The 24647-nt window shown below is 45.2% G+C and overlaps 1 protein-coding gene across 2 annotated transcripts; it reads right to left on the bottom strand.

Moving 5' to 3' along the window:
- Nucleotides 1-460: 460 nt before the first annotated feature.
- Nucleotides 461-24020, bottom strand: LOC125448317 (C-C chemokine receptor type 3-like). 2 transcript variants are annotated; one of them, XM_048523563.2, is made up of 3 exons: nucleotides 23991-24020; nucleotides 13628-13676; nucleotides 461-1643 (listed from the first exon to the last, which is right to left on the bottom strand). In XM_048523563.2, the coding sequence occupies exon 3, from the start codon at nucleotides 1624-1626 to the stop codon at nucleotides 583-585; it is 1044 nt and encodes a 347-aa protein (XP_048379520.1). In that variant the 5' UTR covers nucleotides 1627-1643; nucleotides 13628-13676; nucleotides 23991-24020; the 3' UTR covers nucleotides 461-582. The 2 variants fall into 2 exon arrangements, with proteins under 2 accessions (XP_048379520.1, XP_059497225.1); XM_059641242.1 differs by lacking the exon at nucleotides 23991-24020 and adding an exon at nucleotides 20590-20695.
- Nucleotides 24021-24647: the final 627 nt, after the last annotated feature.

Raw genomic sequence — 24647 nt, 5'->3', positions numbered from 1 at the left:
CCCCCACCGCATCCCAAAACCAGCCCAGTTCGTCCCCTCCCCCCACTGTACGACACAACCAGCCCAGCTCTTCCCCTCCACCCACTGCATCCCAAAACCAGTCCAACCTGTCTCTGCCTCCCTAACCTGTTCTTCCTCTCACCCATCCCTTCCTCCCACCCCAAGCCGCACCTCCATCTCCTACCCACTAACCTCACCCCACCTCCTTGACCTGTCCGTCTTCCCTGGACTGACCTATCCCCTCCCTACCTCCCCACCTAAACTCTCCTCTCCACCTATCTTCTTTTCTCTCCATCTTCGGTCCGCCTCCCCCTCTCTCCCTATTTATTCCAGTTCCCTCTCCCCATCCCCCTCTCTGATGAAGGGTCTAGGCCCGAAACGTCAGCTTTTGTGCTCCTGAGATGCTGTTGGGCCTGCTGTGTTCATCCAGCGTCACATTTTATTGTCTTGTGTTCTCCAGCATCTGCAGTTCCCCTTATCACAGATCAGGCTTGATTACAGTACATTATAAAGATTGGGAAATTTAAGTTGACTAAAAAAAATACAAAGTTCCTTAAATGTGCATCTATAAAACATGTCAGACTACCAGTTATTTGTTGTATCGTTACCATTGGAACCATCAGAATATTCCATGTGGACATTCCTGGTGGCATATTGCCGCTGGTGAAACAGCAGACCACATGGCAAATAGTGGTCCCAGAAGTGAATCAAGTGTCTTCTAAACTTTTCTCCGACAAAGGCGTAAAAAATGGGATTGAGACAACAGTGGAAATAAGCCACAGTGTAAGAGATGATGTGGGCATAATCCAGTTGCATCTCCAAATCACAGCTCTCCAACTGCAGCAGCTGAATCTCCTCCAAAGATCTTAAGAAGATCACTACATTGTAAGGTGCCCAACATAAGAAGAATACCACTACAATGGTGAATATAACTCGTAGTGTCCTGTGTTTCTGCACTGTTCTGCATTTTACCAATGTCTGAATTATCCTAAAATAGCAGTACACTATGATAATGAATGGAAGGACAAAGAACACTATATTTTGTTGATAATATCTGAACAGTTTCCATGGAACTGCTGCATCATACGGGTAAATGTTGTCACAGATTTCCATCTTGTAATCCTCATCTAAGTCAACAAAGATAAAATCAGGGACAGTTGCTAATGTACTGGTCAGCCAGACAATCACACTTGTGACTGTTGCATAGCGAATTTTTCTAGACCTGGCAGCAGAGACAGCGTGAACAACTGCGAGGTACCGGTCAATTGTCATCAGTGTCAAGAACATTATGCCACTGTAAAAACCGATGTAAAACATACCACTCATTAATTTGCACATGACCACGCCAAAGATCCATCCCTTTAAATGATGGACCACCCAGAAAGGAAGGCAAATAGCAGAAAGCAAATCTGAAATGGCAAGGTTAAGAATGAAAATATTTGTAATGCTTTTCAGATATTCATATTTCACAAGCACAAGTAAAACCAATCCATTTCCAATGAGACTCAGGATTAAAACAATCATGTAGAAGCTGGGCATCAGTGCTGCTCCAAATGAATTAACATTGTCCTTCTCACACAGCAATTCGTAATCTCCAGTTGGCATCTCCGTTGTATTGAGCATCATTTGCAATCCGAGGAGACCTGTTTTCACAAAACAAAACAAAAACAAAACGGCTTATTCAGGTAGTGTTCTTAGCAAATCTGAAATGGTACCATCAAATTCAACATGTCTGTCCAAAATCTTTCCTCTGCCTATTTTGCCAAATGTTCTACTCTATTTAAACCTCCACTGAAACAGCAGAGAGGTGTATTTCACTTCAAACCGTTCGCCTGTTAGGATCCTGTCATTTCAATGGTTTGATGGGTAGTTCTGGGCAGAGTCTGCTGGCCATTCAGCCCAATGAGTCTGCTTCATTGTTCAACGAGACCTTGGATGATTTGATAATCCTCGACTCCACTTTCCCATCTTTCGCCCATAACCCTTGATTCCATTACTGATTAACAATCTGTCTATTTCAACCTTAAACATACCTTTAATGGCCCAGCTTTGACAGCCCTGTATGGTAAAGAATTCCACAGATTCATTATCCTCTGAAAGAAGAAATTCACCCTCATCTCTGACTTAAATTACAACCCTGACCTTCTGGCCTCTAGTCCTGACTCACCTAGAAGAGGAGACAATCTCTTTGCATCTACCCAGTCAAACCCCTTAACAGTCTTAAATATTTCAATAGGGCCTCCTCTCATTCTTCTAAACTCCAATGAGTACAACCCTAACCCACCAAAACTTGTCTCATAAGAACTTGCACTTTCTATGATGGTCACGGCCTCCCCATTCTTCCTACAAAATGCATGATCCCATGTTCATCCGTGTCAAACTTCACTCATTAATTACCACCAGACTCTGATGAAGGGTCTAGGCCCAAAATGTCAGCTTTTGTGCCCCTGAGATGCTGCTTAGCCTGCTGTGTTCATCCAGCTCCACACTTTGTCATCTTTAATGATGATGTTTGAGAGAAAAAAATCAGCCAGGACACTGCGCACAACTCCTCTGCGCTTCTTTGGCAAGATTCTTTGGATCTTCTATATCTACCGGAAAGGGAAGAGGACATCCCAATTTAACCACACACCAGAAAACCCGCACCTCCAACAGTGCAGCATTCACTCGTCACTGGCCTGGAGAGTCAGCTATGATTCTGGTGTTCAAATGCTGGAGTCAGGCCTGAATGCTGAAATTCCCGAACTCGGACACAAGATTCCTCCCAATCGAGCCAAAGGTGGAAATAGGCGCTATTTAAAAGAATTGTGCAATTGTATTAAATAATATTTTAAACAGAAACTTGTCATTCAGGCAAACTGTTCAGCCGCATCTGGATCTCGGATGCTGTTCTTGCTGTACCCAAGTCCTCCCACCTTGTTCATCTAAACATATCGTCATATCTTCCAGGGATCACCATTTGAGCTAAACACATTGTCGTGTGGATTACAGCCCACATGGTCATTAATAGCAAATGAGGTATAACTAAATTGATTTGAGCTCTTTGATAGAATAACAGAGAAGGTTAATGAAAAGGATGCAGCTGGAGTTTGCGTAAATATGATCTTCCAAAGGCATTTGAAAAAGTCTCACTTTAGAAACTAACAAGTAAAATTGAAACCTCTGAGATGAAATGAACAACAGGAGCCAGGATATAAAATTGGCTTCAAAATAAGAAGTAGAGGGTCTTGGGAACAGATGCCATTCAGACTTGTGTCCTCCAGGGGGCAGTATTACAATCTTACGCTAACAAATTGATGTTCAAAGACAGGTACTAGTAAGGCAGTGGTCAGATGATTGCCATCAGAGCAAGATCTGAGCAGCAATGATGAAGGAACTGAAACAAAGATGAAAAAACTTACAGAACCCGTATAGTTTATAGTAGATATTGCACTAGACAGCTGTGTTTAACACTGGAGCGGTATGGTGGCTACTGCAGCCTCACAGTGCCAGGGACCCGGGTTCGATTCCGGCCTTGGGTAACTGTCTTGCGGAGTTTGCACATTCTCCCTGTGACTGCATGAGTTTCCTCCGGGTGCTCCAGTTTCCTCCCACAGTCCAAAGATGTGCAGGCTAGGTGGAGTGGCCATGCTAAATTGCCCATAGCGTTCAGGGGTGTGTGAGTTACAGGGGGATAGTTCTGGGTGGGATGCTTCAAGGGGCGGTGTGGACTTGTTGGGCCGAAGGGCCTGTTTCCACATTGTAGGGAATCTAATCAAATATACTAATCTTAATAAAGATTTTGCAGTGCAATGGAGAGAGAAACTCGCATCAGTTTAGAAACAGCTGGCCAGTGCAGACACCCAATGTCCAGAGAACTTGGTAAGCCATAGCAGAGTTACTATAGAGTTTCACACAGCAAAATCACGGCACAAGGCATGTTGATAACAGACCTTGTAACACAGGGAAGATGCCAAAATCATCGGCTCAAAGCCCATGAGGAAAAAGAAGTAAACAAGAAGACCCCAATAGCTGGACCGAAGGCTGGAAGACTTTGCAGGCAAAGGCTGTAAAAAATGGAATAAAAACAAAGTTGCTGGAAAAGCTCAGCAGGTCTGCCAGCATCTGTGAAGAAAAAATTAGAGTTGACGTTTCAGGTCCGATGACCCCTCCTCAGGACTGATGAAAGCTAGGAAAATGTTGGTTTATGAGCAGAAGATAGGTTGGGGAAGGAGGTCAGGAGTAACTGATAGGCAGCGACAGCAGTCAAAGAGACAGAACAGTTGGACAGACAAAGGAATTGATAATGATCTGGCTAGAAGAGTGAAGGGCTGGTAATATTGTTATTAGTTAGTGGTTTAACCAGACTCAAAGAACCCTTAGGCCCCTCAACTGGGTCCGACCCATCTCCCGCACTTCCGCCCTCACCCCTTCTCTTCCCTCCCACAACAGCGATAGGGTTCTCCTTATCCTCGCCTACCATCCCACCAGCATCCACATTCAGAAGATCATCAGACGCCATTTCCGCCACCTCCAGCAAGATGCCACCACCAGACACATATTCCCCTCTCCTCCCTTGTCCCCCTTCCACAGGGACCAATCCCTCCAGGACACCCTGGTCCATACTTCCTCCACTCCCGATACCTCCCCACAGCCCTATAGCACCTTCCCCTGTATCCAGCGAAGGTGCAACACCTGCCCATTTACCTCCTCCCTCCGCACTATCCAAGGGCCCAAACACACCTTCCAGGTGAAGCAACACTTCACCTGCACTTCCCAGAATCTCATCTACTGCATTCACTGTTCACAAAGTGGCCTCCCTTACACTGGGGAAACAAAGCGCAGACTGGGTGATCACTTTGCAGAACATTTACTTTCTGCTTGCAAAAAAGACCCTGAACTACCTGTTGCTTGCCACTTTAACACTCCGCTCCCTGGCCAACATCTCTATCGCTGGCTTGCTGCAGTGTTCCAACAAAGCTGGATGCAAGCTGGAGGAACAACAGAAATCGTAAGAACTACCGATTCAGGAGACAGAGATAACACTGTGCGGAGCTGGAAGGAATGTAGCAGGCCAGGCAGCGTCAGAGGAACAGGAAAGATGATGTTCCAGTTCAGGACCCTTCTTCAAAAATGGCTGAATTTCTGTAGAAGGGTCCCAACCCGAAATGTCAACTTTCCTGTTTCTCTGAAGCTGCCTGTTCTGCTATGTTCCTCCAGCTCCACACAGTGTTATCTCTCTGGAAGAGCAAAACCTTATTTTCCGCTTGGGGACCCGACAGCACTCCAGACTCAATATAAAGTGCAATAATTTTAGGGCCCAAACTCTCCCATGCCCCAACCCCTGACCCGACAAACCAGGCCTTGTCACATTGCCTGCCGTTACAGACTACCTGTCATTAGTCACTAACAGTCCCCATTAACAACTATTCACCCTCCAACCTAATCATCATTACCTCCTTTGCCTCTTCAACTGTCTTTCTCTCTCTTAAGGCTCTATCTTAATATTTACTCTCCACCCAATCCACATCCCTATTTTCTGCATATAAACTGATGTTTCCTGGGCACCATCAATTCTGAGGAAGGGCCACTGCACCTGAAACGTTAATTCTGTTTATTCCTTCACAGATGCTGCCAGACCTGCTGAGTTTTTCTGGCAACTTTCTTTTATTTGTTGTTGTAAAAGTTGACATCCTTTTCACATCCATAATGCAGAAAATTCCTCATTATCGAGTACTTGCCCATTTCTCATATGAAATTTCTCTACTGGCTTGGGAGACTGTGCAAAATGGGAGGCTTGTCAAGTCAGAAACATTCTCCCTGTGTCTGTGTAGTTTCATTTGGGTGATGAGGTTTCGTCCCACAGTCCAAAGGTGTGCAGGTTAGGGTGGATGGGTCATGAGAGGAGCAGATGTGGGGAGGGCCCTGTGATGGGCATTCAGTGTCAGTGAGGGGAAAGGGTCAGGGCCCTGTGACGGTGTCACTGAGGGGAGGGGGCGGGGACCCTGTGACAGTGTCACTGAGGGGAAGGGGTGGGGACTCCGTGACGGTGTCAGTAGGGGAAGGGGTGGGGACCCCGTGACGGTGTCAGTGAGGGGAGTGGATGGGGACCCTGTGGCAGTGTCAGTAAGGGGAGGGGGTCGGGACCCAGTGACGGTGTCGTGAGGGGAGAGGGTGGGGGCCCTGTGACAGCATCAGTGGGCCGAGGGGTTGGGGAACCTGTGTCAGTGTCAGTGAGGGGAGAGATTGGGGACCCTGTGACGGTGTCACTGAAGGGAGGGGGTGGAGCAGTGACAGTGTCAGTGAGGGGAGGTGGTGGGGACCCTGTGACGGTGTCAGTGAGGGGAGGGGGTGGGGACCCTGTGACGGTGTCACTGAAGGGAGGGGGTGGAGCAGTGACAGTGTCAGTGAGGGGAGGGGGTGGGGACCCTGTGACGGTGTCAGTAAGGGGAGGGGGTGGAGACCCTGTGTCAGTGTCAGTGAGGGGAGAGGGTGGGGACCCTGTGACAGTGTCAGTGAGGGGAGGGGATGGGGGCCCTGTGACAGTGTCAGTGAGGGGAGGGGGTGGGGGCCCTGTGACAGTGTCAGTGAGGGGTCGGGGTGGGAACCCTGTGACGGTGTCAGTGAGGGGAGGGGGTGGGGACCCTGTGACGGTGTCAGTGAGGGGAGGGGGTGGGGACCCTGTGACAGTGTCAGTGAGGGTAGAGGGTGGGGACCCTGTGACAGTGTCAGTGAGGGGAGAGGGTGGGGACCCTGTGTCAGTGTCAGTGAGGTGAGAGGGTGGGGACCCTGTGACGGTGTCACTGAGGGGAGTGGGTGGGGGACCTGTGACAGCATCTGTGAAGGGAGCGGCTGGCGACCCTGTGTCAGTGTCAGTGATGGGAGGGGGTGGGGGCCCTGTGACAGCATCAGTGAGGGGAGGGGGTGAGGACCCTGTGACAGTGTCACTGAGAGGAGGGGTTCGGGACCCTGTGACAATGTCAGTGACGGGAGCGAGTGGGGACCCTGTGACAGTGTCAGTGAGGGGAGGGGTGGGAACCCTGTGTCTGTGTCAGTGTCAGTGAGGGGAGGGGGTGGGGTCCCTGTGACAGTGTCACTGAGGGGAGGGGTTCGGGACCCTGTGACAATGTCAGTGACGGGAGCGAGTGGGGACCCTGTGACAGTGTCAGTGAGGGGAGGGGTGGGAACCCTGTGTCTGTGTCAGTGTCAGTGAGGGGAGGGGGTGGGGTCCCTGTGACAGTGTCAGTGAGGGGAGGGGGTGAGGACCCTGTGACAGTGTCAGTGAGGGGAGGGGGTGAGGACCCTGTGACAGTGTCAGTGAGGGGAGGGGGTGAGGACCCTGTGACAGTGTCACTGAGGGGAGGGGTTCGGGACCCTGTGACAATGTCAGTGAGGGGAGCGAGTGGGGACCCTGTGACGGTGTCAGTGAGGGGAGGTGGTGGGGTCCCTGTGACAGTGTCACTGAGGGGAGGGGTTGGGGACTCTGTGACAGTGTCACTGAGGGTAGGGCGTGGGGACCCTGTGATGGTGTCAGTGAGGGGAGGGGGTGTGGACCCTGTGACAGAGTCATTGAGGGGAGCGAGTGGGGTCCCTGTGTCAGTGTCAGTGAGGAGGGCGAATGGGGACCCTGTGGCCGTCAGCATCTATGAACGAATTCTGAGATACAGAATATATCTGCCCTTGGAGAAATAAGAATTAATCAATGATTGTCAGCATGGATTTGCTAACAGAATGTCATTATCGACAAATTTGATTGTATTTTTTGAGGAGGTATCCTGGCATGATGATAAGAGCAGTGCGTTTAATGTGGTCTACATGGACTTTGCCAAAGATTTAGAACATAAAGTAAGCATCCATGTGATCCAAGGCAAAGTGGCACATTTGATCCAAAACAGCTGAGAGGCAGGAAGCAGAAGTTTGATGGTGGAGGGATGTTTCTGTGGCTGGAAAACTGTTTCCAGTGGAGTTTCACAGTGTACAATGTTAAGGCGCTTGCTGTTTGCAGTGTATATTAATGATTTGGACTTAATTGTAGGGCCTATGATGCAAAAGTTCACTGATGACCCAAAAATTAGACAAAGGGTAAATAGTGAGGATAATAGCCGTAAATTCCTTGAGGATGTCAACGGTATGCTCAGGGGAAGACAAGTGGCAAATGGAATTCAGTCTGGAAAAGCATGAGGTAATGTGGAGAGTTAACAAAACAATGAACTACACCATGAATGGTAGGATCCTGCAGTTCAGAGGGGCCTTGGCGTGCGTATCCACAGACCCCTAAAGGTAGCATTAAGGAGATAAAGTGGTTTGGACAGTATATGGCTGACTTGCCTTTATTAGCCAAGACATAGAAAAAAGATATGCTGGAGCTGTATATCATGGGCAGGCCATAACTAGGGTACTGAGCGCAGTTCTGATCACCACATAGTGTGAAGAATGTGATTGCACCAGAGAGGGTGCAGAATCTATTTACCAGAATGCTGCCTGGGCTGGAGTGTCTGAGTTACGAGGGAAGATTAGATAGTTTGGGGTTGCTTTCCTTGGACCAGTGAATGTTGACATGGGATCTAATAGAGGGACATAAGATTAAGAGAAGCAGACATAGAGTTGATAGGAGGTGCTATTGCCATTAGCTGAAGGATAAATCACCAGGGCAAATGGATTTAAGGTACAAAGCACAAGGTTAAGGGGACAGTTGAGGAAAAAGAGGATGGTGGGAGTATCTCACTCAGAGGACAGTGGGAGTCTGGAACTCACTGCCTGAAAAAGTGAGTGTGTCAGAAATTCTTGCAATATTTAAGCATTATTTAGATAATTACTTGTGAACCCGTAAGCCTCCAGGGATTTATTCCAAGAGTTGAGAAATGAGATTAAGGTAGTCAGATCTATTTTGAACAGTGCAGCAATGATGGGCTGAATGGTCTTCTTCCCTGTGCAGTAAAGGACTGAATGAATCAGTAAACTTCGGCTATGGTGGGAACTGTGGCAGAATTGCATGACCCGTCTAGTGAGGCCTATCTTGATGTTTGAAATAGCTCTTTGCTACTTCTAAGAAAGTTTCAGACATCAGAGTGGGATTCTTACTGGTTAGCAGCGAGTTGTCTATTTAGGGGGTTTGTTGCTTCTAGCCAATGAGAGGGACAGGTCAGGTTGAATCTTCAATGAAGGTATGCTCCATGTGTTGAGAATCAGCCCAGACTTCTTCAATGTTTCAGACTGCAATTTAATATACACAGCCTCGTGTGCAGTAAGACAAATCAAAGGAGTCCCACCCACAAAAGAGCTTTGAGATAGCCAAGGGAGCCCTAGATAATTCAATTTGCATATAACACACTCTGTAGCCAAACAAAAAGCCAGGTGAACACATAGTGACAAATGAGTATTTGAGAAATGTATTTATATCACAATGTGTTCCTCCTTGCAATAGTCTATCTTGTACAGCAAAAGACATTGAAAATGTTGGGAGTTAGTTCTGGAAAAACTACAGTAAATAATGTAGAAAAATGTCACCACTACTGACATCACCACAACCAGCACGTCAGACTATTTGAATTTAATTCATTGCGATTTTGCTGTAATTCACATTCTCACTTCCTTTCACAATCCTCTCCAATAGCTGTAAGATGCAAGTCAGGAGGTTGATGGAATACTGCCCATTTGTTTGGATTGATGCATTTTCAACAATACTCAAGAAGGCCAACACCATCCAAGACGTACCACTCCATTTGACTGGCACCCCGTCCACCGTCTTTAGGGCAGCACGGTGGCTCAGTAGTTAGCACTTCTGTCTCAAAGATCCAGGGACTCAGGTTCGATTCCACTCTCAGGCGACTGTCAGTGTGGAGTTTGCACATTCTCCCTGCCTTTGTGTGGGTTTCCTCTCGATGCTCCAGTTTCCTCCCATGGTCCAAAGATGAGCAGGTTAGGGTGGATTGGCCGTGCTAAATTGACCATAGTGTCCAGGGATACGCAGGCTAGGTGGATTATCCATGAGTAATGCAGAGGGACAGGGACAGGGTAAAGGATAAGCCTGGACGGGATACTCTTCAGAGGGTCAGTGTGGACTCAATGGGCAGAATGGGCGGCTTCCACACTGATTGAACATTCAGTCCCTTCACCACCAGTGCACAGGGGTAGCAGCATCTGTCACCTACGAGATACACTGCAGCAATTCACCCAGGCTCCTCTACAACACCTTCCAAACCTGCAACATCTACCGCCTGGGGGCCACAAGGAAAACCACTACCAGGTCACAGGGACTTAGACCTATGTCACACTGCCTCATGGTGTTGAAATCAAAAACTTGGAGGTGCCTCCCTAACAGGACTGTGAACATCCCTAGACCATAGAGACATTTTTAAAAATTCATTTGTGGGATGTGGGTGTCACTGGCTGAGCCAGCATTTATTGCCCATCACTAGTTGCGCTTCAGAGGGTGGTGGTAAGCTGCTTTCTTGAACTACTGCAGTCCACCTGCTGTGCATTGACCCACAATGCCATTAGGGAGAGAATTCCAGGATTTTGACCCAGTGACAGTTAAAGAAGGGTGATATATTTCTAACTCAGGATGGTGAGTGGCTTGGATAAAACAGAAACTTCTCTGGACTGACCACAAGAAGGACTCTCCTCTTTTAAAAGAAACACTGCTCGATTTTTCAAAAAAACCCTTGCAATGCAAAAAAAGTTTCTAAAACACATCGACATTATTAATTTCTGAATTAAGAATAAAAAGAAACCTCAGCCATTCACTATAGACACTTATAAAATGACGTTTAAAAAATGTCCGTTTGAGAAAAACATCATTTTTGGGGATTTTTTGAATACTAATAAAGCAAAATGAAAAAGAATCTTTTAGTAAAGTATAATGACTATAATAACTGCAAATAAAAACTATAAGAAATCTTCGACTAAGCCTGCAATCCAAGGAGTAGTTGCAAGATCCTTGCTGCTCCTCAGCACCATGGACCAGATCCTTAACAAACATGGGAGCTTGGTCATGGTGTTGAGAGGCAAGAACATCTTTTGCTTCACAACACAGTTATCCATTTTCAGTGTCAACTGCACCTTGCCTCCAATCAACAGCACTTTTAACTTCCTTGCCAACTTACCCACACTTGCTGTGATGGTAATGTCAGATGATGGCTCATTTGTGATCTCATGCTCTGAGTTTAGTTAATTTGGATTCAGAATTCTGGATTATCACGAGCTTCAATCCATTGGATTTCCTGTTCCACTGCAGAACTGGATTACTGACATCACCACAACCAGCACTTCAGATTATTTGAATTTGATTCATTGCCAATTTGCTGTAATTCACATTCTCACTTCCTCTCCTGGCTTTGCCCAGGAAATGCCCAGGAAACTGTCTACATCATATTGACGTGTGTCTTGAATTTGTCGTTTTAAGCTATTATTGTCTGTGGCCCAATGGCTCAGCGTTAAGCCTAAAGAAAAGGAAATGTTTAGCTGAACCTATTGAGGTCCCCTCCATGATTATTTTCATTAACACTGGAATCCGGGTGCAGGAGTCCACTGGCATTGCAGTCCCATCTCGTCAGTGAAGTTGCTTCTACAAATATTAGACAATATGTATAATGATGTTAAATTGTGCGCGATTTATAACTATACAATCTTCAGACATATTTTTGAATTCTCATTTTGCTGTAATACACATTCTTCTGTATCTACTAATGAATGTGGTATAATTGTGGTGAGCTTTTTGCATCAGTTTGGAACAGGAGTCTATCCAGTCTGCAGTATACTGTGACTTCCAGATACAGTATGAACACTTCGAGGACTTAGAATCAATGGTGATGCTGCTAATTCACGAAACCTGCTTTGGCTAGAATCAGAATACATTGATATTGATGACAAATGTCCACTGACGCACTGGGTATCACTGTAGAGAGGAGAAAGGGAGGCGCTACAACATGTATCTTCCTACTCCAAAACATAATCACATCTATCTAGGGAATCTTGGTACCATCCCTGGATATTTCTGCAGGAGTTCCTCAAGGTAGTGTCCTGGACGGAACCACCTTCAGCTGCTTCACCAAACACCATCCTGCCATGATGTTACCAGACGTGGGGACTTTTTGCTGATGAGTGCACAATGTTTGACACCATTAATGATTTCTCAGATCCTGAAGCAGTGCATGCCCGAATGCAGCAAGACCTGACCAACACTCAGACTTGGGCTGATAAATAACATTCATGCCATGTAGGTGCCGGAAACAACCATCTCGAACAAGTTGGAATTTAACATTTTTGCTTGATGTTCATCATATGACATGAATTAATCCTCTATGCTCAAAATCCTGAGGGAAATCATTGACTAGGAATCATACTGGACCAGAAACAGTGATTACAGAAGCAAGTCAGAGGTCAGGGATTCTGCAATGAATTACTTAACTCCTATCCAAGCAATTCTCTCCACTGGTTGTAAGATACAAGTTAGGAGGGTGATAGAATGCTGTCCATTTGTTTGGAATGATACATTTTCAACAATACTCAAGAAGGCCAACACCATCCAAGATGTACCACTCCATTTGACTGGCACCCCATCCACCTTCTTTAGGGCAGCACGGTGGCTCAGTAGTTAGCACTTCCGTCTCAAAGAGCCAGGGACTCAGGTTCGATTCCACTCTCAGGCGACTGTCAGTGTGGAGTTTGCACAATCTCCCTGCCTTTGTGTGGGTTTCCTCTGGATGCTCCAGTTTTCTCCCATGGTCCAAAGATGAGCAGGTTAGGGTGGATTGGCCGTGCTAAATTGACCACAGTGTCCAGGGATATGCGGGCTAGGTGGATTATCCATGAGTAATGCAGAGGGACAGGGACAGGGTAAAGGATAGGTCCAGATGGGATATTCTTAAGAGGGTCAGTGTGGACTCAATGGGCAGAATGGGCGGCTTCCACACTGATTGAACATTCAGTCCCTTCACCACCAGTGCACAGGGGTAGCAGCATCTGTCACCTACAATATACACTGCAGCAATTCACCCAGGCTCCTCTACAACACCTTCCAAACCTGCAACATCTACCCCCTGGGGGCCACAAGGAAAACCACTACCAGGTCACAGGGACTTAGAACTATGTCACACTACCTCAAAAACTTGGAGGTGCCTCCCTAACAGGACTGTGATCATCCCTGGACAATAGAGACATTTTTAAAAATTCATTTGTGGGATGTGGGCGTTGCTGGCTGAGCCAGCATTTATTGCCCATCCCTAGTTGCCTTTGAGAAGGTGAGCTGTTCAATCACTGAGGGAGAGTGCCAATTCTCTCCTAACTTCCACCAGATCCAGTGCTGCAAAGGTTTCAATGATCTAATGAAGACAGCAGAAGGCAAAACCACAGCTCACCCAGAACCTGGGCCCTCTACTGTACCAGGAGTGGAGTGATACAAACCCTGTGTTCCCCTTTTGCTGCAAAATTTGGCCAACTGCATAACATTTTTAATCAAACTGTTATCGGTCAGGCCTGGTGCAGTTGGCACTTGAAAAGGACCTTCTACCAAGAGGTAGGGGTGCTACCACTGAGCCACAAGACCGTATCCAACTGTATCAATGACATAGATAGTGAACATTTGCTAAATGTGAAGTAAATTATCAACAAAACAGAAAATATAGTTTTGAAATGATGAGTTACATACCTAAGCAGTGTCAAATTCTTTTAATTAGATGGATGGAAATGGAAAATATCTAGAAGTGAAAGTCAAACGTATTAGTTAGCCATGTGATTAAATGGAATATGGTAATTAAGAAACATTATTTACAGATATCAAGTGAAAACCTAAAAACTTATTTCTCGTTGAGTTGAAGCACTGTCTTTCCTCAGCATTTTTTTCCTAAGTTTGGAAGGTTACAGAGCATATGTAAGGGAAATATTAATAGGTGGTAATCCCACTCCCCTCTTCCCATCTGTAGCAGTTGTTAATCAAATACTGGTGGCCACATGTTTCTTGAATTTAAATGTGTTTATAATGTTGAGCTCTAGGTGGTGGTTCTGTGGCATGCCCATTGCTTCAAAGCAAATGGGTTTACACCGGAGAAAGCTTGAGGGCTAAGCAGCAAGTGATTGACAGAACTAAATGATTCCTCAACCAACGGGTCTGATCTAAGCTCTGTAGTCCTACCACCTCCAGTCATTATTGGCAGTGGACCATTAAACAACTCACCGGAGAAAGAGGCTCCACAAATATCCTGGTATTCAATGATAGGGTGCCCTGCACATCAGTGCAAAATATAAGGTGTTAGTATTTGCAACAATCTTGAATAACAAATGTTGAGTAGAAGTTCCACATTTTTCTACAATAAAATTGCTACATCAATGCAGGCTATTGATTGACCCTAACTTGATCTGCCATGAAGCTAATTAAGGCACATTTAATTTATCTTGTTCATGAAGGTCCTCGTATACTCAGCCAAAAAATGATACTTTGCTAGTTTCTTGTATCTTATTCATTCCCCATGAAAGTGCTAATGATGACTCAGTCGGCTGAACTCTCACCCTCTGTGTCAGACAGCTGTAGTTCCACCTGAGAGACTTGAGCACAAAAATATACCCTGATACTTCAGCACTGTACTCAGGGAGTACTGTCTGCTCTCTCAGGTGGATGTTAAAGGTACCCTACCACTATGTTTTTTTTAAAAAAGTCTATAGAGCCATCCCTGGTATCCTGCTTAATATTTATTCCTCAATCAACATCTCAGAAAAATTCTAGTCACACCACTTTGTTGTTTTATAGGAGTTTGAGGTTGCTGCATTTCCTCAATTGCGACAGTGACCACTCTTTTAATGTTAGAGATAATGGGAACTGCAGGTGCTGGAGAATTCCAAGATAATAAAATGTGAGGCTGGATGAACACAGCAGGCCCAGCAGCATCTTGGGAGCACAAAAGCTGACGTTTCGGGCCTAGACCCTTCATCAGAGAGGGGGATGGGGAGAGGGAACTGGAATAAATAGGGAGAGAGGGGGAGGCGGACCGAAGATGGAGAGTAAAGAAGATAGGTGGAGAGAGTATAGGTGGGGAGGTAGGGAGGGGATAGGTCAGTCCAGGGAAGACGGACAGGTCAAGGAGGTGGGATGAGGTTAGTAGGTAGCTGGGGGTGCGGCTTGGGGTGGGAGGAAGGGATGGGTGAGAGGAAGAACCGGTTAGGGAGGCAGAGACAGGTTGGACTGGTTTTGGGATGCAGTGGGTGGGGGGGAAGAGCTGGGCTGGTTGTGTGGTGCAGTGGGGGGAGGGGACGAACTAGGCTGGTTTAGGGATGCAGTAGGGGAAGGGGAGATTTTAAAACTGGTGAAGTCCACATTGATACCATTGGGCTGCAGGGTTCCCAGGCGGAATATGAGTTGCTGTTCCTGCAACCTTCGGGTGGCATCATTGTGGCAGTGCAGGAGGCCCATGATGGACATGTCATCTAGAGAATGGGAGGGGGAGTGGAAATGGTTTGCGACTGGGAGGTGCAGTTGTTTGTTGCGAACTGAGCGGAGGTGTTCTGCAAAGCGGTCTCCAAGCCTCCGCTTTCTGCAAAGCGGTCTCCAAGCCTCCGCTTTAATGTTCTTTGTTAGTTATAAGGTTAGGAGCAACTTTCTATAACTGCCTGTCTTTCTTTCTTTGACTTTCACTTAAGTTGATTCCCTGGTCACTAGCAGCTAATTAGAATCTTACTCAAGTGGTCATTCTTCATGTCTAACCATGTCTTTCTCTTGTGGAAGACAGGCTTCCAGCAAATTGATTCTGTTGGGGTAGCTCCGTGTGGTGCACTTCTGCTGCTGTTTGAAGAGATCAGTCTGTAAGAGACAGGCTTTGCCACAAGCATGCCTGTGAAATGGTTGTCAGGTATTGTGGGTTATTGTTTAGGGTGTTGATGCCTGCTGCCGATCTACAGTAGCCACTGTTCATCCTGGTGATGTGCATTGGTCCACAGGTGATAGTGCCATCTTCCTCTAACAATGTTCAATGTCACCCAGGCGTGAAAATCAATGTTTAAGGCCTTCACATCGAACTTGCTAACATCTTTAAAGCGAAGCTGGTCTTTTGAGTCTTGTTCCCTCGCCATACGGAAACTTCTGGGTACATATTCATTGCCAAATCTGCACAGTGGCCTGTACAATGGATGTTAACATAATGGTGAGTTTTGCCTTTGCAAGGGCAGCTGGATTGAGATTTTGTCCTCCCATGGGATGCCCAGAATATGCAATAAACAGTGAAGATGCAAGTTATTGAGCTTTCCGTCTTGATTGCTGTAAGCCATCCACGTTTTGTTGTCACACGACCAAGCACTGAGAACACAAACATGATAAACCAACATCTTCATTCTCAGAGTCAGCTTTATGTTATTATTGTTTTGTGTTGACCCAATGCAGTAACTGCTTTCACTCTGCATGTATTGAGTTCTGCATCAAGGTACGGATTGTCACTGTGGACCCAAGGGAGCAGAATTTGCTACCCATTTCTGCTTGGGTGTTAAGTACAATTTGGTCTGGTACTATAAAGCCTCGTCTGTAACCACGTAATCATATCTTGTCCCATAGTTTACTTGATGATTATATCAGGGGAAATGTCAAACATATCTTCATGTAAATCACCTGGTGTTTTCAACCATGCTAGATTTCACAGCTCAACTCAAACATATCTGCTTAAGTGCACATGCCTCAGCAATCTCTTTCTTCATCTTTACTTGCTTGGCTTACTGAAATAAAATGTGACCATCCAGATGCTAGTGTAATTATGATAGATTTATTCAGCAGTGAACAGATATTTGAACCCATAACATAGAACATAGAACAGTACAGCATAATACAGGCCTTTTGTCCACGATGTTGTGCCAAATTTTTACCCTAAACTTAAGGTCTGTCAAACCTCTGCCCTTACCTTATACTTTCGTCCATATGCATACCTAATTGCTGCTTAAATACCCTCTCCAGAAATGCATTCCATGCCCCTACCACCCTCTGAGTAAAGAACCTACCTCTGACGTCTCCCCTATATCTACCTCCACTCACTTTAAAATTATGCCCCCTCGTAATAGCTACTTCCACCCCAGGAAAAATGTCTCTGGCCATTATTCTAGTCCGCAGCCCTTGGTGCTATCAACGGCATGACTTTTACTCATCACTTAGATTATCTGGGACTTCATGTTGTACACGCTTGTCTCTAATTGTAGTTGGTTCTAGACCACTGATTATCTTATTAGATAATGTTGGAAATGATTCACAGAAAGTTCTTCACAAGCAAGATAAATGTGACTAAATGAGAAATTGTACGATTGCCCAAAAGACTTAAATTGTGTAGCTTTTTGTTAATTATCGTAAAGGAAAAGCATGTTGCTTGCTTCGAACAGAAATAACTTCCCATGTCAAACGTCCAATCAAATAGCAATGTTAGTTCAAGGCCACTGTCTCTTCTGTGCTACTATCTAAGCTTTGACAACATCTGGAGTGCTTCATGTAGTATCCCAAGCAGTTAAAAGGAAGAAGAGGGATTCATACAGGAAGCACCCTTACACAGATGGAATTGGGTTGTAATTCCTACAATGGTGAAAAATCCTGGGCTACTTACATGATGACATGTTGGGCTTACATTCCCCTTACCTTAAATAACAAGAAAACAATGGTTAAGGTACAAAGTATTTCATCTCAGAGACAGCAACAGCTGCAGATGCTGGAGTCAGAGACAACACAGTGTGGAGCTAGAGAAGCACAGCAGGCCAAGGTAGCATCAAAGGGGCAGGAAAGCTGACATTCCAGGTCAGGACCCTTCTTCAGAAAAAAATTTCATCTCCACATTTGATCATACCAGGTAAAACATAGTCGGAAGCACTGTTACTTTGGAAAGACAATCTCTTTTCCTGCAAAATACACATGATGATGTGAACGTAGTAATAAAGTGTGGAGCTGGATGAACACAGCAGGCCAAGCAGCATCTCAGGAGCACAAAAGCTGACGGTGCTCTCTGATGAAGGGTCTAGGCCCGAAACGTCAGCTTTTGTGCTCCTGAGATGCTGCTTGGCCTGTTGTGTTCATCCAGCTCCACAGTTTTTTATCTTGGATTCTCCGGCATCTGCAGTTCCCACTATCTCTGAATGTAGTAATGTCAGGATTTGTGGTCCAGAGGTCAAAGTGAGTGATCGGGGACCATAGGTTCAAATCCTATGACAACAGAATTTGAATCAAATTTATGCAAGCTTGTCCAGTGGTGGCTAATTGTTACTTAAAAAAAAACCATCTAGTTCACCCATGTTCATTAGGGAGGGAAATCTGCCTACTTTACCCAGTCTGGCCTACATGTGGCTCCAAATCCACAGCAATGCTGTTGACTATTAACTGCGTTCTAGAGTGGCCTAGCAAGCTACTCAGTTGTACCTTACACCGACAAAAAACTAAGAAAATGATTGAAATCAGATGTAGCATTCAGCATCCTTCACCAACACTAGAATGGAGTATAAAATTAGGGAGGCTTTGCTAAACCTATACCAGCCACTAGCCACACTGCAGCTGGAACGCTATGAACAGATTTGGGTCCCTTATCTGAGGAGAGACCCACTGACTTTGGAAGCTGTCCAGAGAAGGATCACCCAGCCGATTCTAAGAACAGAAGGGCTGCCTTGTGAGGAGACTTTAACTGGATTAGAAGCAAAAATAGAAATTTCAGCAAAAGCTCAGCATCCGTGGAGAGAAAGAGAATGACTGTATCAGGTTCAATGACCCTTCTTTAAAACTGATGGTAGGTAAGAAAACGTTACTATATATGCGAAAGTTTTGTAAACAACCCATTGTCAGCCACTAAAGTTCCCCATTAGCAACAATTCATTCTCCTAGATTGACTTTTAACCATTCCTCTATCTGCTCAATTGGTTTTCTCTCTGTCTGACTCCATCTCCACCTAACATTTACTCCTTCCCCCTTCCCCTCGCTCCATCTTTAGCATATATACCCACAATCAGTTCTGAATAAGGGTCACTGGGCCTGAAACATTAACTCTGCCTCGCCTCCACAGATGCTGCTGGTGCTGCTGGGTTTCTCCAGCAATTTCTGTTTTTGTTCCTGATATCCAGCATCCACTGTTCTTTGTTTTTTAAGTAGATTGGGCCTGTACTTATTGGAATACAGAAGAATGAGAGGTGACCATATTGAGATATACAAGATTGTTAGGGAACTTGACAGGGTAGGTGCAGGAAGGTTGTTTCCCCTTGTGAAAGAGTTTAGGACGAGATGGCATAATCTCAGAATAAGGTATATTTAAGATATTTAAGGAAAGATATTTAAGAAAGAAATGAGGGGAATTTTTTTTCTCTCAAAGTATAATGGGTCTATGAAAGTCTTTACCACAAAAGGCTCTAGAGGCTGGTCATAAAGAATAGTCAAGGCTGAGGTAGTCATATTTTTCATCAGTAGGGAATTAGAGGGAAGAGACAGGAAAGTGGAGTTGAACATTGTCTCTTTCAATGGTAGAGCAGACTCAGTGGTCTGCATGGCCTACTTTTATGCCTACATCTCACTGTCTTATCGGTCAAAATCCTGGGACTCTCTTCTAATGGTCCTGGGGAATACGTACATACCACTTGTAACAGTTCAAGAAGACAGCTCACTACCACCTTCTCAACTAACGGCAATTAGGGATGGGCAATAAATGTTGGCTCAGCCACAAATGTCCACATGCCACAAATGAATTTAACAAAAGGCAGCACCATCTTTGGCTGTCTCACAAAATAGCAATGTTGACAAAATTAAGAGCAATTTAAAAATATAGAAAGCTGAATACTACTAAGAAACATTGTTACAGACACATCCTCCATATGGGTATCATACATCGCATCAAATATCTTTTGGGGTGTTGGGAACTGCAAAAACAGCTTTCCTGAGAGAGAATTGATGCTTTTCCTGTAGCTGAAACAGACAATGCAAGATGGAGAGCCACTGAGTCATGTACGGACCTTGAACAGAAAAACGCCAGTGAAGGACATCACATTCAGTTGAAAAAAGCAACCTCAAAAAAAAGGAAGATTATCAATATCTAACTGCCCATGTATCTGATTTCCTTCAGGGGAAAGGATTGAAATTATCCTGATTGAAAAAATATTTTCTCCTTAATGCCACAGTGGAAAGACACCCCAGGAAGACAAGTCAATCAGACTGGATTATGTTTCTCCTGGAATGGCCAGTCACTAAATAGAAACGGTGATGAAAAGCTGCATTTGATACCATTCAAATATAGAATCCATCTGACAATTCCAATGAGATACAAAAACACGTGCTGTAAATTTATATGTTATATATAAATATTATATGAGCCATAGGAAAAGGTGTCTTAACTGTGTTTTTTTAATATTTAGCAATACAGACCTGATCGCCAGTCAACAAATCTGCCTCCATCTGTAACAGTGACATACAGCCAATGCTTTTAGAGATGACAACAAATCCAGTAGGTTATTTATTTTTAACATGGGTCTTGGAAAATAAAGCTCTATGTCATGCTGAGTGCTCTAGTATAAACTCTGCATACTGATCAGTGACCCATGGTAATAAACAAAATCAAATTGCCATCAAACTCAAGCCAACAAACAACTCCAATTTTAAGCAAAATAAGAACAAAAATTTGCAAACCTTACTCTGAATATATTTAGCTATGATTCATCTGCAAGGTGTCCAGCAAATGGGTTTTCAGTCATTCACCAAAATCACTCCAAATAAACCCTTGGGCTGGCTTCTCTTGAGAAGATCCGCAAAGAAATTCAAGTGAAAACTTTCTCCTTTCTATATGGATAGCACCTGTGGATTCACTTGTGTTTTTTTGCACCCACTGAAACCAGTACCTCTGTTTCACAGAAAATCAGTTACTCTGTTAAAGGAATAGAAACAAGGGCTCAATTCAATGAAATTAGCTCTTTAAAAACAATTTTAGCTGCAAGTATGGGGTGCGGTGGGCAAAGTGTTAAGCATATCCAGCCCTGCCAGTAGATTGTCTGAGAAAACAAGTGAGAATGGGCAGCTGGCTGGAGAATGAGATTGGATGTTTTTATCTGGTTGGTAATAGTGACATAGATGATTTAAGAGTTGGATTCGAAGTGTAGTGCATCAAAGTTCGCAGATGATACTAAATGAGTGGTAGAGCAAAGCGTGCAGAGGACACTGTAAGTCTGCAGAGGGATATAAATAGGTTAAATGAGTGGGCATGGATCTGGCAGATGAAGTACAATGTTTGTAAATGTGAGGTCATCCATTTTGGTAGGAATAACAGCAAAATGGACCCCTATTTAAGTGGTGAAAAATTGCAGCATGTTGCAGCGCAGAGAGACCTGGAAGTCCTCACGCACGAATCACAAAATGTTGGTTTGCAGGTGCAACAGGTAATTAAGAGGACAAATGGAATATTGTCCTTCATTGTTAGAGAGATGGTGTTTAAAAACAGGGGGGTGACACTGCAGCCCTGAGAAAAAAAAAGGGCACAGTGGCTCAGTGGTTAGCACTGCAGCCTCATAGCACCAGGGACCCGGGTTCGATTCCATCCTCAGGCGACTGCCGGTGTGGAGTTTGCACATTCTCCCCGTGTCTGCGTGGGTTTGCTCTGGTGCTCTGGCTTCCTCCCACAGTCCAAAGATGTGCAGGCTAGGTGGATCGGCCATGCTAAATTGCCCATAGTGTTCAGGGGTGTGCGGGTTATAGGGAGATGGGTCTGGGTGGGATGCTTCAAGGGGCGGTGTGGACTTGTTGGGCCGAAGGGCCTGTTTCCACACTGTAGGGAATCTAATCTAATCTGTATAGGGTGTTGGTGAGGCCACACTTGGAGTTCTGCGTACAGTTTTGGGCTCTTCACTTGAGAAAGGATGTACTGGCGCTGGAGAAGGTGCAGAGGAGTTTCACTGGGTTGATTCTGGAGTTGAGAGGGTTGGCTTATAAGGAGACATTGAATAGACTGGGGTTGTGCTCATTTGAATTTCGAAGAATGGGGGAAAAATCTTATGGAAATGTAAAATAATGAAGGGAATAGATAAGTTTGAAGCAGGGAGGTTGTTCCCACTGGCAGGTGAAACTAGAACTAGGGGGCATTGTGTCAGAATGAAGGGAAACAGGTTTACGACTGAGGTGAGGAAGACCTTCTTCACCCAAAGGGCTGTGAATCTGTGGAATTCCCTTCCCAATGAGGCTTTCTCATTGAATGTTTTTAAGGTAAAGGTAGATTTTTGAACAGTGAGCAAATTAAGGGTTATAGTGAGAACGCGGGTGGGTGGATCTGAGTACACAAAAAGATCAGCCATGGTCTGATTGAATGGTGGAGCAGGCTCGATGGATATTGTCATATGCCACCAGGAAACCAGTGCAGAACTGATCACTTCACTTTAGAAAATCATGATCATAATTCTTTACTCAGAGAGTAGTAAGGGAATGGAACGCTTTGCCTGCAACAATAGTAGATTCGCCAACTTTAGGTACATTTAAGTCGTCATTGGACAAGCATATGGGCGTACATGGAATAGTGTAGGTTAGATGGGCTTCAGATCGGTGTGACAGGTCGGCACAACGTCGAGGGCCGAAGGGCCTGTACTGTGCTGTAATGTCCTATGTTCTATAAGGGGAAAGTCTGCAGTTTCCCAATGTGCATGCTGATGGAGAAAGCCTTAATGGGCATACAACTTCACAGACATCCATGGCTTAGATATATATTCATCATCTTGAAATGGATGGAATGGAGTGAGTGAGCGGACTCCTCTCCATCCATTCTGTCAAGTGAGGTAATATGCAGTTCAAACTTCCAGCTTGATGGCACTTTGTCGGAACAGAAGATCTGAAATACCAGCTCTCTTTCCTGCTCCACAGATGCTGCCTGACCTGCTGAGCATTGGCAGTATTTCTTGCTTTTGTTTTGGATTTCCAGCATCCATGATATTTTACTCTTGCTGATGGTTCCTCTGTCAATTAATGAGAAGGAAGTCACACCTAACCCCAGGCAAAGAAGGAGGCAGGTACAACAGGAGCTTTCAAAAGGGAATTGGACAAGTGTGTCTGATCTGAAACAAAAAAGCACAGCTACAGGGAAAGGATGGAGCAGTGGGACTTGCTGAGCTGCTTCTACAGACAGACAGCATGAGTACAATGTGTTGAATTGTCTCCTGTGGGCTGTAACCCAATCTACGATCAAATCTTTGATTTGATTTTAATTGACTCATTTATTGTCAAGTGTGTTGAGTCACAAAATATAGTGAAAAGTGTTGCAGAGTGTCACCACTCTCCGGGTGCCATCTCAAAACACAGAAAATGCCCCAAAATATAGAGTATAACGACAGAGAGACAACGAAGAAGTGTTCAACTTTACAGCCATTCTTGTTAGGTGCTGTGCAGTGGGCCATTGGCCTGGTGACCAGCCATGAGTCCCCTTTGCTATGCTGCTTCTGGAATGAAATTCACTGCTTTTTAGCGCCAACTCATCTCCACTGAGTAGAATCATAGAATCCCTACAGTGTGGAAACAGGCCCTTCCGCCCTACAATTTATGACAGACCCTTAGAGCATCCCACCCACACCCATCTCCCTATAACCCCTCTAATCTACACATCCCTGAGCACTGTGGACAATTTAGCATGGCCAATCCACTTAACCTGCACATCTTTGGATTGTGGGAGGAAACCGGAGCACCCGAAGGAAACCCACGCAGATGCAGGGAGAATGTGTAAACTCCACACAAACAGTCACCGGAAAGTGGAATCGAACCCAGGCCCCCAGTGCTGTGAGGCAGCCGTGCTAATCGCTGAGCCACCATGCCATCTCTTTGCATTAGATGAGAGAATTGCAGCTTAAACTAGGGTGGAGCTAAACTTTTTCACCTGACGTAGGGATATGTATGCACCACAGCACCAGAGTGAAGAGATATAAATGAAGAGTGTGAGGTTCTTGTGGTACAGTGGTAGTGCCCCCACATCTGAGGTAGGTAGGCCCGTATTCAGGTACCAAAGGTGTGGAATAATATTTCTGAACAGGTAGATTAGAAAGTATCTGCAAATGAAAGGTGTGATTACCTGCAGGGACCTATCTCTCCCACTGTGTATGTGCACACCATCAGTCACGTCAGTCCAGTGAATAAATTGTTCTTTCCCGAAACATGTAGATTTTCGCATCCTGGAGTCACATGTCTTGCCTTGCCAGGAGCCCGAAGCTGCTTGCTCTCTGTAACAGTTATAATTGCGCTGGTATGTGAAGACACTTGAACCTAGGTACTTTCCTTGCAGTTAACCTCAACAGTAATTCATAATGCTGTAGACTGCTATGGTAGTTGATGCACTCTAGTGTTTAGAAATATATTCTGGTGCTTAAATTGTGGATTTGTTGTTGCTTTAATCGCAGCTACTAAGAATGCATCAATCTGTGGTCTTTGGCATCCTTCCATCCTGTAAAATGAGGGTTTGTACAGTAGCAGCCAACTATGTATTTCCCATCTTCTGGAGTTGCCCAGTAACGCTGCTGTACTTGCTACAAAGGTAAACCATGAGTGAGCAAGTTCACAATCAACTGGCCTTATTTCCCCTGGCCTTCTTCTGTGCCAGCGGACCTACTTGTGTGGCTCTTCCCCTGGTACCATTGTGTAGTAAGTGGCTTCAGATGGCTGTCCAAGGCCACTTAGCCTTCAGATGGCATGCATCGGGAACTGTCTCCTAGTTTCAGCGTCCGCCGTCTTT

The sequence above is a fragment of the Stegostoma tigrinum genome, chromosome 2 (assembly GCF_030684315.1).
Source record: "Stegostoma tigrinum isolate sSteTig4 chromosome 2, sSteTig4.hap1, whole genome shotgun sequence".
Classification (NCBI taxonomy): Eukaryota; Metazoa; Chordata; class Chondrichthyes; order Orectolobiformes; family Stegostomatidae; genus Stegostoma; species Stegostoma tigrinum.
The sequence above is the reverse complement of the archived record's forward strand: the minus strand, read 5'-3'. Positions and strand labels throughout refer to the sequence as shown.

Coding starts and splice junctions, on each gene's coding strand:
- LOC125448317 (XM_048523563.2), bottom strand. CDS start 1,626: ATGATGCTCAATACAACGGAGATGCCAACTGGAGATTACGAATTGCTG.